Below are 14,330 nucleotides of genomic sequence, written 5' to 3' on the forward strand. Positions count from 1 at the left end.
TATGCCTTGTTTTGACTATGAGATTTCGGTCGGTGAAGAGCTAGATTTTCTGTCCCCTTTGCCGTTGAACATGCTAACAAGTGGATTGCCCCTACCAAAGAGTTGGTGCCAAATTTTTGGTTGAGGTTTTGCTTGCCAATGGATTGGCCAGTTGGCTAGAAAAACTTTGGCCAACTACCATAGAAAATAAAAAAACACTATTGCAAACATTGGTATTCTATACATAAAAAACATGTTAATAAATGCATGCGGGGACATGATTTTCTGAATTGTCTTTATGCAACGAAAATATCATGAGATGATACATTCTTTTAGGTCATTGAGCTTTTTCTTAAGTGAAGGACTCCACGAAAAGAATATAACATTTCAAGCACATAAGAGAAATAGAATAAAATGTTGTACTCCCTCCATTTTTCTAAACAAGGCCACTTTGTTCAACAAAAAATATGGATTATATGTCATCAAAAATATATCAGCAAAAAGTTCTTTGAAATATACATTCAATGACATACTTTTTGTTGCATATAATTCATTGTTAATCGAAGTTAGACATAAAAATATGAAATAGCCTTATATATAGACATGAAGGGAGTAGGTAAAGTGCAACCAAATAAAACCCAATAATATCTCGAGTTCTCGACTGCAAGCACAAGCAACCGTGCAATGTGAGTGAAGAGAGGGGTAGAGTGACTTCGGATCAAATCATGCTTACCCTATACCACCACCGACGTCTTGGAATAAGGCTGTCCATAGTTGGACTATCATACCTAACACTATTGTGCATGTCAACTAGGCAATTTTAATGATGTGGCATAGAATACAAAAGAGAGACATATCATGATACCGTACCATAACAAATACTCCTTCCGTTCCTAAATATTTGTCTTTCTAGATATTTCAACAAGTGACTACATACGAAGAAAAATGAGTGAATCTACGCTCTAAAATATATCTATATACATCCGTCTGTGGTATCCATTTGAAATCTTTAGAAAGACAAATATTTAGGAACGGAGGGAGTATTATACTATATATGTTTTGCATGACAGTAAATAAGATCATCTAAGATACTAATCTATGATACTATGACACTAACTTATGATACTACCAAATGCTGGTCTCTTAGCAATGTTATTATAGGCAAAATGCTGATGTAGCACTGCAATTAAAAAGAGGGAGTGGAGTTGTATCTTACCTAAGATCGACTCTTAGCTCATTTTTATGTGTAGTGCAATTAATGTTTTGATCTTTTGTGCCTTACCTTCTTATTTTTCACTTCTTTTCTTCTCTCTGCAACTAAGGAACAGTGTTAAGATTCCAAAAAAATCCTTAATAAACTGATTAAATACAATATCACTTAGATACACCCCCTAAATACAATGCATTGGGGTGACTGTCTTTTATTTATTTGTATATATCTATGATGACGTGTTAAGACTTTGTTTTTTGCGAGCCTTGCCTTTCTCTTTTTTTTGCGTAAATCAGGCCTTAGAAATGAGAGCATAGAAAACTGCAGAGCTGGCTAATTAAATGAAAGGATTTCGAACCAATTGTTTTGCTAATTCAACAAGAATGACATGTTAAGAGACAATGCATCGGGAGTGCCGATCAAATACTATAATATTCTCTCTCTATTACTTTTTATAAAACGTTTTAGACAACTGATTTTGAACTGCTTTTGAGCTGTTCGAACTATCTAAAACATCTTATAAAAATGAACATAGAGATTATCAAATACTCCGTATTATAATATCTCGAGCAGGAGCAACATTACAACGCGAGCGAAGAGGCGATGGGGCTGACAAGGAGGGAAGGGAGGCAGAGGCGAGTCAACTCCAGCCCGCCCGGTCACCGGCCGGAGGGGAGAATGGCGGAGACAGGTCCGACCCACCGGCTCCGCGCGCGCGCCGAGGCGGCGGTGGCGTCCCTGGTGGACGTCCGCCCCCACGAGATGGCCCCGCTGACCAGCGCCGCCTCCACCTTCTTCTTCGTAAGCCATCTCTCTCGTCGAATCTGTACCTTCCAAATTCAGCCACCAGCGGAGAACGGAAAATCCTCACTCTATGGGTGACGCAGATCCTGAGCGCCTACTTCGTGGTGCTGCCGCTGCGGGACGAGGGGGCCATCTCGCTGGGCCTCGGCGCCCTCCCGGGCCTCTTCGCCGGCTCGCTCGTGCTCACCGTCCTCGCGGCCCCCGTCGCCTCCCTCGCCTTCTCGCTCCCGTCCGTCCCCAAGTCCAGGGTCCGTGCCTTCCTCACTTGGGTCGTTTCTGTTTGCTTGTGTTTAAACGGGAACAATTCAACCACAGCAGACAAAAGCAATGCAAATAATGCAAGGATCCAACAGAACAAAGACTGTACTTCCCTAAACACCACACCACCAGTTTTTTTTTAAAAAAACACCACACCACCAAGACAAGAATTATAAACCAAACGCCTAGTTGGACTTAGTTTAAAACACACACACACACCTTCGCCAGAACCTATTTACTTTAGCAGAAATAAAATGTATGTTTTTGCAATGATCTGCTATTTCATGTGGTTTATGTCTAGGGCTGCAAGTCAATCTTAAATATAAGCTTCTGTTATTTTCCTTTGACGCGCCCCTGTTTTTATTCAGGTAATTGGCGATGATTTTATGAAGTCGAAATTTTCCAGTACTCCCTCCGTTCCAAAATAAGTGTCATGGTTTTAGTTCAAATAAGACTTACACCCTCCGTCCCATAATATAAGAGCGTTTAGGGAGTATTTTGGAACAGCGGGACTAGCAATTATTTTTCCTTCACCGACACAAGCTAATTCCTATCACCTGTACCTGCAATTTCAGGCTTTGGTTTTGATACACAGGTTCTTCAGCATATCCGTTCTTGTATTTTTTGTGCTTTGGTTTGCCTCGAAGCCGGGCTCCCCATCTACCGCCCAGGTAACACACACTGATAACATGGTGGATTATTTTCTCTTTTTCTGTATGCATGTTTAGTTTCCCTGGAGTTTGCAAGTATCCCATGCTGATATTACACCGGAAAAAATATTTTTGAATCCATCTGCCATCTTGCACTCCAGCCACTTTGCTCGCTTTCTAAATTTCCTAATTGAAGAAGGCAGGGCCAAACTTATTTTTGTTTCTTTTTGTCGATATTATGATCAAGTCAAGTGAAGATGGTTCAAATAAACCTGCTGGCTGGGGAAACCACAGCTGGTTATACATAGTTGTGAGAATAAGCTTCTTTCTCTGGGTAAGCCATTTCCTGTTACATGATCCTGTCCATGTTTTTGAGATTTAAGTTATCGTCCATTTGAATTACTCTCTTCATCTGAAGGTTGCTTTGCTTAATCTCATTACAATATCATCCACTTGGGCAAGGGTAATTGATGTCATGGACAGTGAGGTATCATTTGACAACCGCACCAGAAAATATCGGTTACCCCTTAGACATTTCACATGTTCTTTTCAAATCCTTATTTCTCTTTTGATTCAGTCAGGTTCAAGATTGTTTGGTTTTATCGGGGCTGGTGCTACGCTAGGGCAACTTTTTGGTTCTTTGTTTGCTGCAAGCATGGCATGGATGGGACCCTGTATGTATCTAGGACGTTCCTCTGAATAACATAATGAGCTCCTGTCTGATTTTTCATGGATGCAATGTCATATGTACTAAAATTTCCTCAGTTCTGCTCCTATTTTCCTCCCTCTTGATGGAACTTGCTGCACTGTCATCTAAAGGAATTTGCATTGATGCTAATCATGGTTCAACAGAATTGCCATCAACAGGGTATGTAATCCTTCTGGGCATGAGTTACAAGTTCTTGACTTATTTTCCTGTTAATTTTGACATGAGTAACCAGCATGTTTTATGTACAAAATTTCTTTCTTGATTAACCTTAGCGAATTTTGAGCCACAAATACAGTCTCTGAAATCTGAATAGTCCACTTTATGACTAACTTGGAATGATTTTATTAGTTTCAAAAAGTTATGATAAAAAATAGGAGTTAAAATGGTGGGCTTTTACATTATTTTTTAGGTGTTACTGATGATTTTATTCGACTTGTTGGTGCCTCCTTTTGTTCACAAGCGAGCATTTAAGACATTCCAATTTATTACAAACTGCAGAGCAGAACCAAGTCAAAATACCGAGCTTGGTGATGAAATGTCTTCGCTGGTCACTTCACCTAGAACACCTTCCCAATCTCAAAAGACAAAGCCTGGGATTTTTGTGATGTTTGAAGGTTTCTGGCTGATCATGCGCTCGCCTTACCTGATATACATATCTCTGTTTCTATGGCTGAGTGCAGTTGTCTCATCCTTCTTTTACTTCCAGGTATGATTGTTCTCCTTTCGTGTATGACATTGATGATAAGTTGTGCAATCCCGGGAGCATGTTGCTTCCTTAAATAAATTGTACTCCCTCCGTCCGGAAATACTTGTCATCAAAATGAATAAAAGGGGATGTATCTAGATGTATTTTAGTTCTAGATACATCCCTTTTTATCCATTTTGATGACAAGTATTTTCGGACGGAGGGAGTAGAACACAAAGGATCCTCCATTTTCTCACCCAACCTTTTCTCCTTGATTTCCAGAAAGTAACTATAGTTGCTACTACAATATCAAGCCCAACTGCCAGAAGGAGAACATTTGCACTGATAAACAGCTTTATAGCAGTTTTTATTCTTGCCGGACAGCTCACTTTGACGGTATTTTTTTCATCTTGATATTATCCTCGTTTTACTCTACTTCATTACCCCCTTTTCAGTGTGAATAAGTGAATATCAGGCAGATAAGTTGTCACCAAAGAATTACCTTATTAAAAGATATAAATATAATCAAACTTATATCACCCTCTCTTAATATCTATGCTGTTTGTTTCCTTAATGCAAATCATAATTGCAATAGTAATTCCATAATAACTTCCACTTCAAGATCAGCATGTCAACAATGTAATTGCCGTATAAGATTACTGAATAAAATTTATAAATGTGCACCTCCCGTTTTTGCTATTTTTTCTGTGTACAGTGTTTACTGAATATTTTTTTGTGGGACACCCGGTTATTACTTTCAAGAAAATAACCTTCCATCATGCGATGGAATCTCAATACGCTTCCCCTTCGAAACTAATTCCCGTGCACATTCAGATAATTCCAATTAGACACCCATGCGTTCTGCATTTCTAATATCTGTGTCAAGGGACAAACTTCATGCAGTGTAGTCCAACTGATGCATGCTGTGACTCTAGCTGTCTAACAATTCCACAATGATATTTGGTGGTGAATAAAACAATATAAATTGACAAATCAAGATATGCCTCAGCCAAATGGTAGTTAGAAGACTCTGCAATGACCAACCTAGATTAGTGTTTTCTTTTCATTCGTATGACCTGTTTAGATCATAGGTATCTTGTCGCCCTATCAATTTCTGGGTATATGATTTGAACAAGTATTTATTTCAGGGTCATATCCTTACAGTAGCTGGTGTAACGGTTGCTATTTGCGCATCTCCATTTATTGCTGCCTCAAATTTGGTTGCCCTTGCTGTATGGCCAACTTGGTTTGCTGTTGCTGTCACTGAAACAATTCGAAAGGTATCGATAGACCAGGGCATTCTTACTGAACTCTCGATGCCATTTTCTACCATTAGATGTTGATATAAAAAGATGCATGTAAAGGTAATGCATATGCAAAAGCTGAGTAGCCATTACCATTGAATTTATGCAGACACACTATATCTTTAGTTTGGTTTAGTACCCTCAAATGATTTCGTATGAAAGAGCTTATGTGTTTTAGTATATTTTTCCTATTGTTAATAAGCTGAGAAATCATCAACGGCAGGATTCATTTTCACTTCAGTTCGAATATTAGTGCAGCTTCATCTAGTTGCATCTGGAACCAATGCATGATAACATCTGTTATACTCAAAATTAATCAAGGCGCTGGCTCTGTATGTAATTAATATATCAAAAATCATTATACTGCCAGTGGTTAGCAAAATTCTTGTTTGGTAAAAGGGTTATAGCCACAACCGATTTTCTTCATCTACCAACACTGATTTAGGCAAAAGAAATACTGATTTAGGGCATACTGATTGTTTTTTGGTACTAGGTGATGTTTGTGAGTACCTACTATTTGTTGTATTTACTACTCCCTCCTTTCCAAAACACTTGTCATGGTTTTAGTTCAAATTTGAACTAAAACCACGACAAGTATTGGTTTTAGTTCAAATTTGAATTAAAACCACGACAAGTATTTTGAAACGGAGGGAGTACATGTTATTATTTCTATCTTCAGGTATACTCTGAGATAAACACATAATTATTCTAATTTGTTGTTTCTCAATCTTTTAACTTCGTTGCAGGTAACTACCTATGTTTTGACTAGACCGGGAAGGGAGTTATTATTTACTGTTGTCTCACAGGATGAGAAGTACAAAGCCAAGGTAAAAAATGAGTTATGTAATTTGAGCATGCTAACTACTAGGAAACATGATGAGGCATGACTTGGTCTCCATAGATGATCAAATGATAATAGCATATAAATGGGATATAACCCTTTCGCTCTCATTTTGACCGGTTTCCACCTGATTTTATTTGGAGGTGAGGTCCACTAGCTGTCCACCTGGGCCCAGAATGATTTTAGTAACTTGGATCACCACAGTAGGGATCAAATTATCGTTTTTAGACACATGATACTCGGCGTCAAGTGAACAATTTAAGCATTCAACATTTTTCCTTCTAATTAATTGCGGCGCATCAGGGGAACTACTGCTCTCTGCAAATAGTAGGAGTACATCAATAACCTAAAAAGTCTAATTCGGAGACAGTATTTGCCACCGAGGAGTGCTTTTGCTACTGTTGAGTACTCACCTTATTGCAAGTGTAATATTTTTTTAAAGCATCTTGCCTGATATTGGCAAATCATGTGGATTTTATCTTGTTTTGCTGCCCATTTTCTGTGTTGATTTTGTCTTATTAATTTGGCTAAATAAACGTTTTCCTGTAGGTCTGTATAGATGTTATTGTTCAAAGGCTTGGTGATGCGACAGCTGCTGGAATTTACACATTACTTTTCAGCAGCTTCGAGAAGAAAATATCCATTGTCAACCTCTATGCATTGCCGGTATGAATCATGTCTGATCATTTACTTGCTCATTTCCGTTTACCGTATCATATTGTATGTTTATTGTGTTTTTTAATCTCTCAAAGATAGCTCCTTGGCATTGTAGTCTGTTTGATCATGCCTCAGTAGGTAATTCTTGATGCAGATGTTGCACTAATACTTTGCTAGAAACTAATTAAGATACACTTTTCTCGTGTGAAGATGCTTTGAATGGAAAAATGTCCATGTCTGGATATTTGGCTGGTCAAAAGTGTGTATACTCCCACCAAAGCGTTCAAAGTCTGGGGAGCTCTTTGCTAGCTGAACTGCTGAACACAACTGAATATATAATCCATGCTGAAATTTAAAATATCTTGCTTCAAACCTTTTACCTATCTCTACTTGTATGTTAAAACCTGGTTAACTTTGCCAACTACTGCTGACCCTTCTTATTCCACAACTAGTACAATTTATGGGTTTGCTAAACACAATCGCCTGATTTTTTGATAACTCTGTCGATTTTGTGGTTGCTGGATCTGCACAGAGATGCGTGTGGGAGATGTGCTTTTAGGAATAATCAATGAATTGGGTGGGGTTGAACCTATGACCTCTCGCTGCACACCTTACTTGACTACTGCCACCATACCAGTTGTACTAGAGCTGGGTCGATTAATTTGGATCGGAGGGGGTAGTTAAGTTACACCTTTTGTTTTTTTGTTGCGTAATTACACACCCTTTCGGAATCGACTGTGTTTCAGTGAACTCTCAGTGATTAAGTTCCATGCGGTCCCTACAAATTTCCAGACAAATATCTTGGTGTTAACTGTGCAGCATTTTTTTTTTGCCTTTTTTGGGGGTCATGGGACATGTCTAATGATTTGTGCTTATTCCTTTTGTTACCAGCTCTGCTTTGTCTGGCTTCTCATTGCATTTCATTTGGGACGGCTCCAGACAAATCTTGCCAAGCTTCAGGCAGCTTCTGACCCGTCCTAGTTCCTCCCAAACATGTACCTGGAACCTAAAAAATAGGTATCGTGGTGCTTCTTGACATCTATCAAGACATGTGGTTGAGTAAGGCTGTTTGTGCCTGGCTTTTACTTTTCTAGGATATCGACTCAAGACAGTGAAGTTGTTCGAGAATGCAGAAGTACAGTATGTCCTGAAGACAATGTTTTTGCCACCAGCATTGATTTTGTCTGCACATTTCAAAGGAGCTACAAATTGACGAACGGACATTCGAATATAACACTGGAAGTAAAGTAACTACCTGAAGGGTGAACATAGAGGAAGACATAAATAGTACTAGCAGGCTAGCAGCTTAGAGTATAAGAATACACGAATTTTGTATCTGCTTTTAGTCCATCCTTTCATGGTGGAAAATTGTGTCATGCAAACTTTAAGCATGTTAATTCATTGTTTATGGGGAAAAGTAGGGCTGGATAGGTTGGGCATTGTTCTGTTGTGCTGCATAAAATAATGTACTGTCCAATACCACTCCCAGACTGCATATCATTTGCAGAGATGTGTAATACCGACAACCATCTGATGAACCCGGACTACTGATGCTACGATGAAATATTTCTGTATTTTTTTGTGTGATTTGAACTGGCTTCCCTGTGAAACTTTCGTGAAATTTGGAAGTCTTAAGAGCATCTACAACCGAGCACCCCAAACCGTCCCCAAATGCCTGAGCGGACGGCCCGGTCACTTACCGGTTGTGAAAAACCGACCCAGACGGGTGTCTTAAATTGTCCTCAAACGCCCGATGCTCCTCATATCCAACCCAAATACGAGGTGGATATGAGGCGGCCCTGGCATGTCCGCCATGTCTGTTTGGCCTAGCCCGGTCTACTCGTGCCTCACAACTATCCCCATCTGAAAAACCCTAGACACCGGTCAATCTGAACTCCACTTCCCTCCCCTCTTCGTCCACTCCATTTCCGATCCCTCCCCTTTGATCCGATGGCCGGCGAGGAAGTAGCGGTGGCTCCGATGCCGACTCCGACGGCTGGAGCATTGATGTGGAGGATGTGGCCCTCCGCATCGCCTTGAGGAGGTCGTTACTCGAACAAGGCGGCCGTAGCAGCGACAGATCTTCTTCCTGAGCGCCCGTCGATGCAGCGCTGACGACATCGCTGGCCCGTCCTGCCCGGCGCGTAGCTCCGCTCCCGTCCTTTAGGTACGCTAGCAACCACCACCCTCTATTCCGGAAGTGGTACCCGGCCACTGCTGGGTCCTCGTGCCCGCACAGGCGTCGACGCGCATGAGAAGGCCCAAGTCCGAGGCACGAGCAGCCCGCCACGAGCAGTAACGGGTAAGGGAGAGGGCAGCGGCAGGGGAGGCGCTGACCAGACGCCGGGCACGCGCGAGCATGCTGGCTGATCTCAATGCCACGCTCCTCGTGTCAGTCCTCCGCCGCTCTCTCACGGCGGCGAGACAGATGCACGGTGCCTCCGCTGCAAGAATGTCAAGGCACTCTGACTTGCATCAAGTTGTTAGAGCATGAGGCAAGCACGGAGGTGGCGACAAAAGCGGCCCGCCATGCGAAGGAGCAGGACCGCTTGCTCCGCAGGCTGTCGTGCCGAAGCTGCTGCTCAGACTCCGACTTGACAGGCGGTTCCACCTCCAGCTTCGACGACGACGCACCACCGCACACCTACGCCTACACAGAGATGTGGGGCACAACCGCATCGACGACCGGAAGGGTAAGGGGCCGACGAGGAAATGGTGATTTCCTCCGCCCTTTGTAGTATTGATTTGCACTCTCCGCCATTGAACTCCGATGAACTATGCTCCTTTTGTGCGGCGATGAAATGTCGATCCGATGAACTGCATGCGTTCAACGTCTTTTATGTAGCTGTGCATGGGTTGTATGGTTTTGAGGTTTCGAAAATGAGGGACGTGGGTGTGGAAGCCAATAAATAAGGCATGCCCGGTCAGTGCCCGCGGACGCGGCGAGGGCCTGGATTTGCTATCTCTTGTTGTAGATGCTCTAAGAGCAACTCCAACATGCCAACCCAAACAGATGCACGCTTTGTCCGCTTTTCTCCGTTTGGGTCGGCCACGCGCTCGTTGTCCGCCCTCTTTTTCGTTTGGGTCGGCGGTGCGCCTAGCTGTAAGGGCATATTTATCCCTAAGTGTTTTGGTGATTGATGACAACGCATTTGCGGACTAATCGTGTGCCTTGAATATTCCAGACACTTCATTGCTAGGCACAAGACGATTGGGTGCCCCTCAAAGACTGATGAAGACGGCGTCTTTTCTACGTTTCTTTTTGGTGGATTTGAGTCGTAGGAAAGCCGTACTATTAAGAGGGGGTCCGCATTGGAAAGGTTTGGGTGGAATCATCACGTACACGTCTCCTTCTTGTCCCCTCCTTTTTCCTTGGAGCTTTCTCCGTTTTCTTGCCTCCCTTGTCTGGCTGCTGTGGTTGGTCGCGGTAGTACTGCTCCCAGGAAAATGGTAGTACCGTAGGCATCCGCGGTAGTACCATGCGGTGGCGCGGTAGTACCGCAGGTGCCCACGGTAGTACCGCTCCCCTGGAGCCGCACTACCGCTGCCCACCAGGCTAGTGCCGCCCCTTTGCGGTAGTAGGGGCGGATGTAATTTTTTACATCCGCACCTACCGCGGTAGTACCGTTTTCGCCGAGCGGTAGTACCGCGCTATGCAGTCAGGCAGTAGTACCACCCCTCGGCGGTACTACTGTGTCGGGTTTTTGCTACTTCCGTTTCTTTGCGGAAGTAGGCACGGAAGTTCCCTTCCCCCTGGCTGGGGGTTTTTGCCTTGCGGTAGTACCGCATGGGGGGCGCGGTAGTATCGCGCGTGCGGAAGTACCGCCCCCAGCTCCGGCGCGTCTGTTTATCTTTACTGTCGCTGGAGTTGCGGCAGTACCGTGGGTCGGTACGGTAGTACCGCACAGCCGTGCGGTAGTACCGCTTGGTTGCAAGCAGTAGTACCGCGCGGCCTTGCGGTAGTACCGCTGGCCAGGCGCGGTAGTACCGCTGGCCGCGGGCTGGTTGGTGGGTAACGGTTGGATCCTTTTCCCACACTATATAAAGGGTCCCCTTCTTCCCCGTTGACTCACCTCTTCCACCCCTAAGCTCCATTATTGCTCTAAGCTCCATTTTCGCCCGATCTCACTCCCTAGCCGACCAAACTTGTTGATTTGCTCGGGAGTGGTTGAGAAGGCCTCGATCTACACTTCCACCAAGAGATATTTGATCCCCCCCACTAATCCCTTGCGGATCTTATTACTCTTGGGTGTTTGAGCATCCTAGACGGTTGAGGTCACCGCGAAGCCATAGTCCATTGTGGTGAAGCTTTGTGGTGTCGTTGGGAGCCTCCAATTGAGTTGTGGAGATTGCCCCAACCTAGTTTGTAAAGGTTCGGTTGCCGCCTCCAAGGGCACCAATAGTGGAATCACGGCATCTCGCATTGTGTGAGGGCGTGAGGAGAATACGGTGGCCCTAGTGGCTTCTTTGGGAGCATTGTGCCTCCACGCCGCTCCAACGGAGACATACTTCCTCTCAAAGGGAAGAAACTTCGGGAATACATCCTCGTCTCCACCGTCTCCACTCTTGGTTATCTCGTGCCTTTACTTGTGCAAGCTTATTTGTTTCATATATCTTGCTTGCTTGTGTTCCTATCCTTGTTGCATCATATAGGTTGCTCACCTAGTTGCATATCTAGATAACCTACTTTGATGCAAAGTTTAAATTGTTAAAGAAAAGCTAAAAATTGTTAGTTGCCTATTCACCCCCCCTCTAGTCAACCATATCGATCCTTTCAATTGGTATCAGAGCCTCGTCTCTTTATTAAGGACTTTACCGTCCAAAGAGTATGGTTGATACCGTAGACGGTGTGGAGGAACACTCCGGTGTGAATCCGACCTCGTCTACGGGCGATGGGGGAACCTCGGTCTCTCGTGAGGAGTTCAATGTGGCCTTGGAGACATTGAAAACCTCCATGACGACCGAAGTTGAAAGCATGTTTACTAAATTTCTTGAGGGGCTTAAACTATCCACCGCACCGTTGAAAGTGGGTGACCCCACCGACAAGGTGACAGATGCTATCCCCGACAAGGGGGAAGCTAGTAGTGAAAAGGCTCCTTCTTCTAGTGGTAAAAATGGTACCGGCATCTTTGCTCATGTGGAACCACCACTTGTTTATGGTGGACCGGTTCCTTCCACTCATTTGAATCATGCCGGTCCTCCCCCTAAGATTGTGAAAAATGAGGACTTTGATTCTTGGGTTTACCGCTTTAAACGTCATTTAAATCATGTGAACACTAACCTTTGGAGAATCATTGAAGAAGGTTTCTATCCGCATGATCCAAAGCAACTTCACTCCTCGAGAAGCCGCGGACAATCAATTCAATGAGAATGCTCTCTTCATCATTCAAGATGCAATTCCACCCGAAGACCTACCTCATCTTCGTCCCTTCGCCTTGGCCAAAGATGCATGGCATTGTGTTGTCTCTCTCTACCGGGGAAGCGCAAGCATTCAACGCTCCAACTATGAAGTGGTGCAAGATGAGGCCGATGAGTTTGCAATGAAAGAAGATGAAGAACCTCGTGAGCTTTATCGGAGAGTAACCAAACTCGCGGTCTCACTACGAGATCACGGGAGCAAGGACACGGATGACAATTGGATCAAGCGCAAATTCCTCAAGGCAATGATGCCCTATCACAAGGCCATGTCCTCCGTCATTCGTCAAAGACCGGACTTCCACACTTTGACCTCAAGCGAAGTGTTGGATGAGTTTGTGGCCATGAACATTTTGGACAAGACCGCCGACAATGCGGTGCTTCGTTCTCAAAGGGCAAAGAAGCCAGACCTTGCATTGAAGGCCAAGCTCACCGTTGAAGAATAAGAAGTGGAAGAAGAGGAGAGCAACCCTGAAGATACGAAGTACGCGTATCATGAACACATGGCACTTGCTTCAAGGCAATTTTGGAGCAAGAAAAACTCGAGGCCAAACTTTAGCAAAAACAACTCAAGTGGCACGAAGAGCAAGCAACGTGTAAGGACTTGCTACAATTGTGGCAATGTGAGTCATTTTGTTGCGGAGTGCCCGTATGAGAAGAGGGAAGACAATGGTGGCAAGCTCATCCGAAAGGACAAGGCCAAGTCGTTCCCCAACAAGAGCAACTTCACCAAGAAGACTCCTCCCAAGGCATTGGTGGTACAAGAAGAGTACAATGAGGATGATGACGATGATTAAAGTGATGAGTCGGTTGCCATGGCCTCCGTTGCCATTGCGACGACTCCACGGGTGTCTCTCTTCGACTCACCCAATGAGAGCATCACCGCCAAGTGCCTCATGGCTAAAGCCGCCAACAAGGTAACCTCCAACATCAAAACTACCATCATTAATCATCTTTCTCCGACGGATAGCATTAATGAACTTGAGGAAGCTAATGTGGAGGCTAATGAGTTTGAGGCCTTTATGGGCAAACTCAAGGGAAAATCCAAGAAGCACTTTGTTGCTCTCTTGGAACAACTTGGTGAAGCCAATGACATGATCGAGGCTCACGAAAACACCATCACTAAGATGGAAGTGAAGGAAATATGCCCTAGAGGCAATAATAAAGTTATTATTTATTTCCTTATATCATGATAAAAGTTTATTATTCATGCTAGAATTGTATTAACCGAAAACATAATACATGTGTGAATACATAGACAAACAGAGTGTCACTAGTATGCCTCTACTAGACTAGCTTGTTAATCAAAGATGGTTATGTTTCCTAACCATGGACAAAGAGTTGTCATTTGATTAACAGGATCACATCATTAGTTGAATGATCTAATTGACATGACCCATTCCATTAGCTTAGCACCCGATCGTTTAGTATGTTGCTATTGCTTTCTTCATGACTTATACATGTTCCTATGACTATGAGATTATGCAACTCCCGTTTGCCAGAGGAACACTTTGTATGCTACCAAACGTCACAACGTAACTGGGTGATTATAAAGGAGCTCTACAGGTGTCTCCAAAGGTACATGTTGGGTTGGCGTATTTCGAGATTAGGATTTGTCACTCCGATTGTCGGAGAGGTATCTCTGGGCCCTCTCGGTAATGCACATCACTTAAGCCTTGCAAGCATTGCAACTAATGAGTTAGTTGCGGGATGATGTATTACAGAACGAGTAAAGAGACTTGCCGGTAACGAGATTGAACTAGGTATGGGATACCGACGATCGAATCTTGGGCAAGTAACATACCGATGACAAAGGGA

At 43.6% G+C, this 14,330-nt stretch overlaps 1 protein-coding gene across 3 annotated transcripts; it reads left to right on the top strand.

The window, feature by feature from the left end:
- Window positions 1-1,754: 1,754 nt before the first annotated feature.
- Window positions 1,755-8,684, top strand: LOC125551084 (TLC ATP/ADP transporter). 3 transcript variants are annotated; one of them, XM_048714233.2, is made up of 14 exons: window positions 1,755-1,990; window positions 2,077-2,241; window positions 2,827-2,922; window positions 3,149-3,235; window positions 3,320-3,388; window positions 3,479-3,575; window positions 3,667-3,769; window positions 4,109-4,316; window positions 4,578-4,691; window positions 5,444-5,575; window positions 6,346-6,426; window positions 6,990-7,106; window positions 7,989-8,114; window positions 8,192-8,684. In XM_048714233.2, the coding sequence occupies exons 1-13, from the start codon at window positions 1,793-1,795 to the stop codon at window positions 8,076-8,078; spliced, it is 1,557 nt and encodes a 518-aa protein (XP_048570190.1). In that variant the 5' UTR covers window positions 1,755-1,792; the 3' UTR covers window positions 8,079-8,114; window positions 8,192-8,684. The 3 variants fall into 3 exon arrangements, with proteins under 3 accessions (XP_048570190.1, XP_087374107.1, XP_048570189.1); XM_087517981.1 differs by having other exon boundaries at window positions 7,989-8,092; XM_048714232.2 differs by having other exon boundaries at window positions 7,989-8,684.
- Window positions 8,685-14,330: the final 5,646 nt, after the last annotated feature.

Source organism: Triticum urartu, chromosome 4A (assembly GCF_056163025.1).
Source record: "Triticum urartu cultivar PI428250 chromosome 4A, HENAU_Tu73, whole genome shotgun sequence".
NCBI lineage: Eukaryota > Viridiplantae > Streptophyta > Magnoliopsida > Poales > Poaceae > Triticum > Triticum urartu.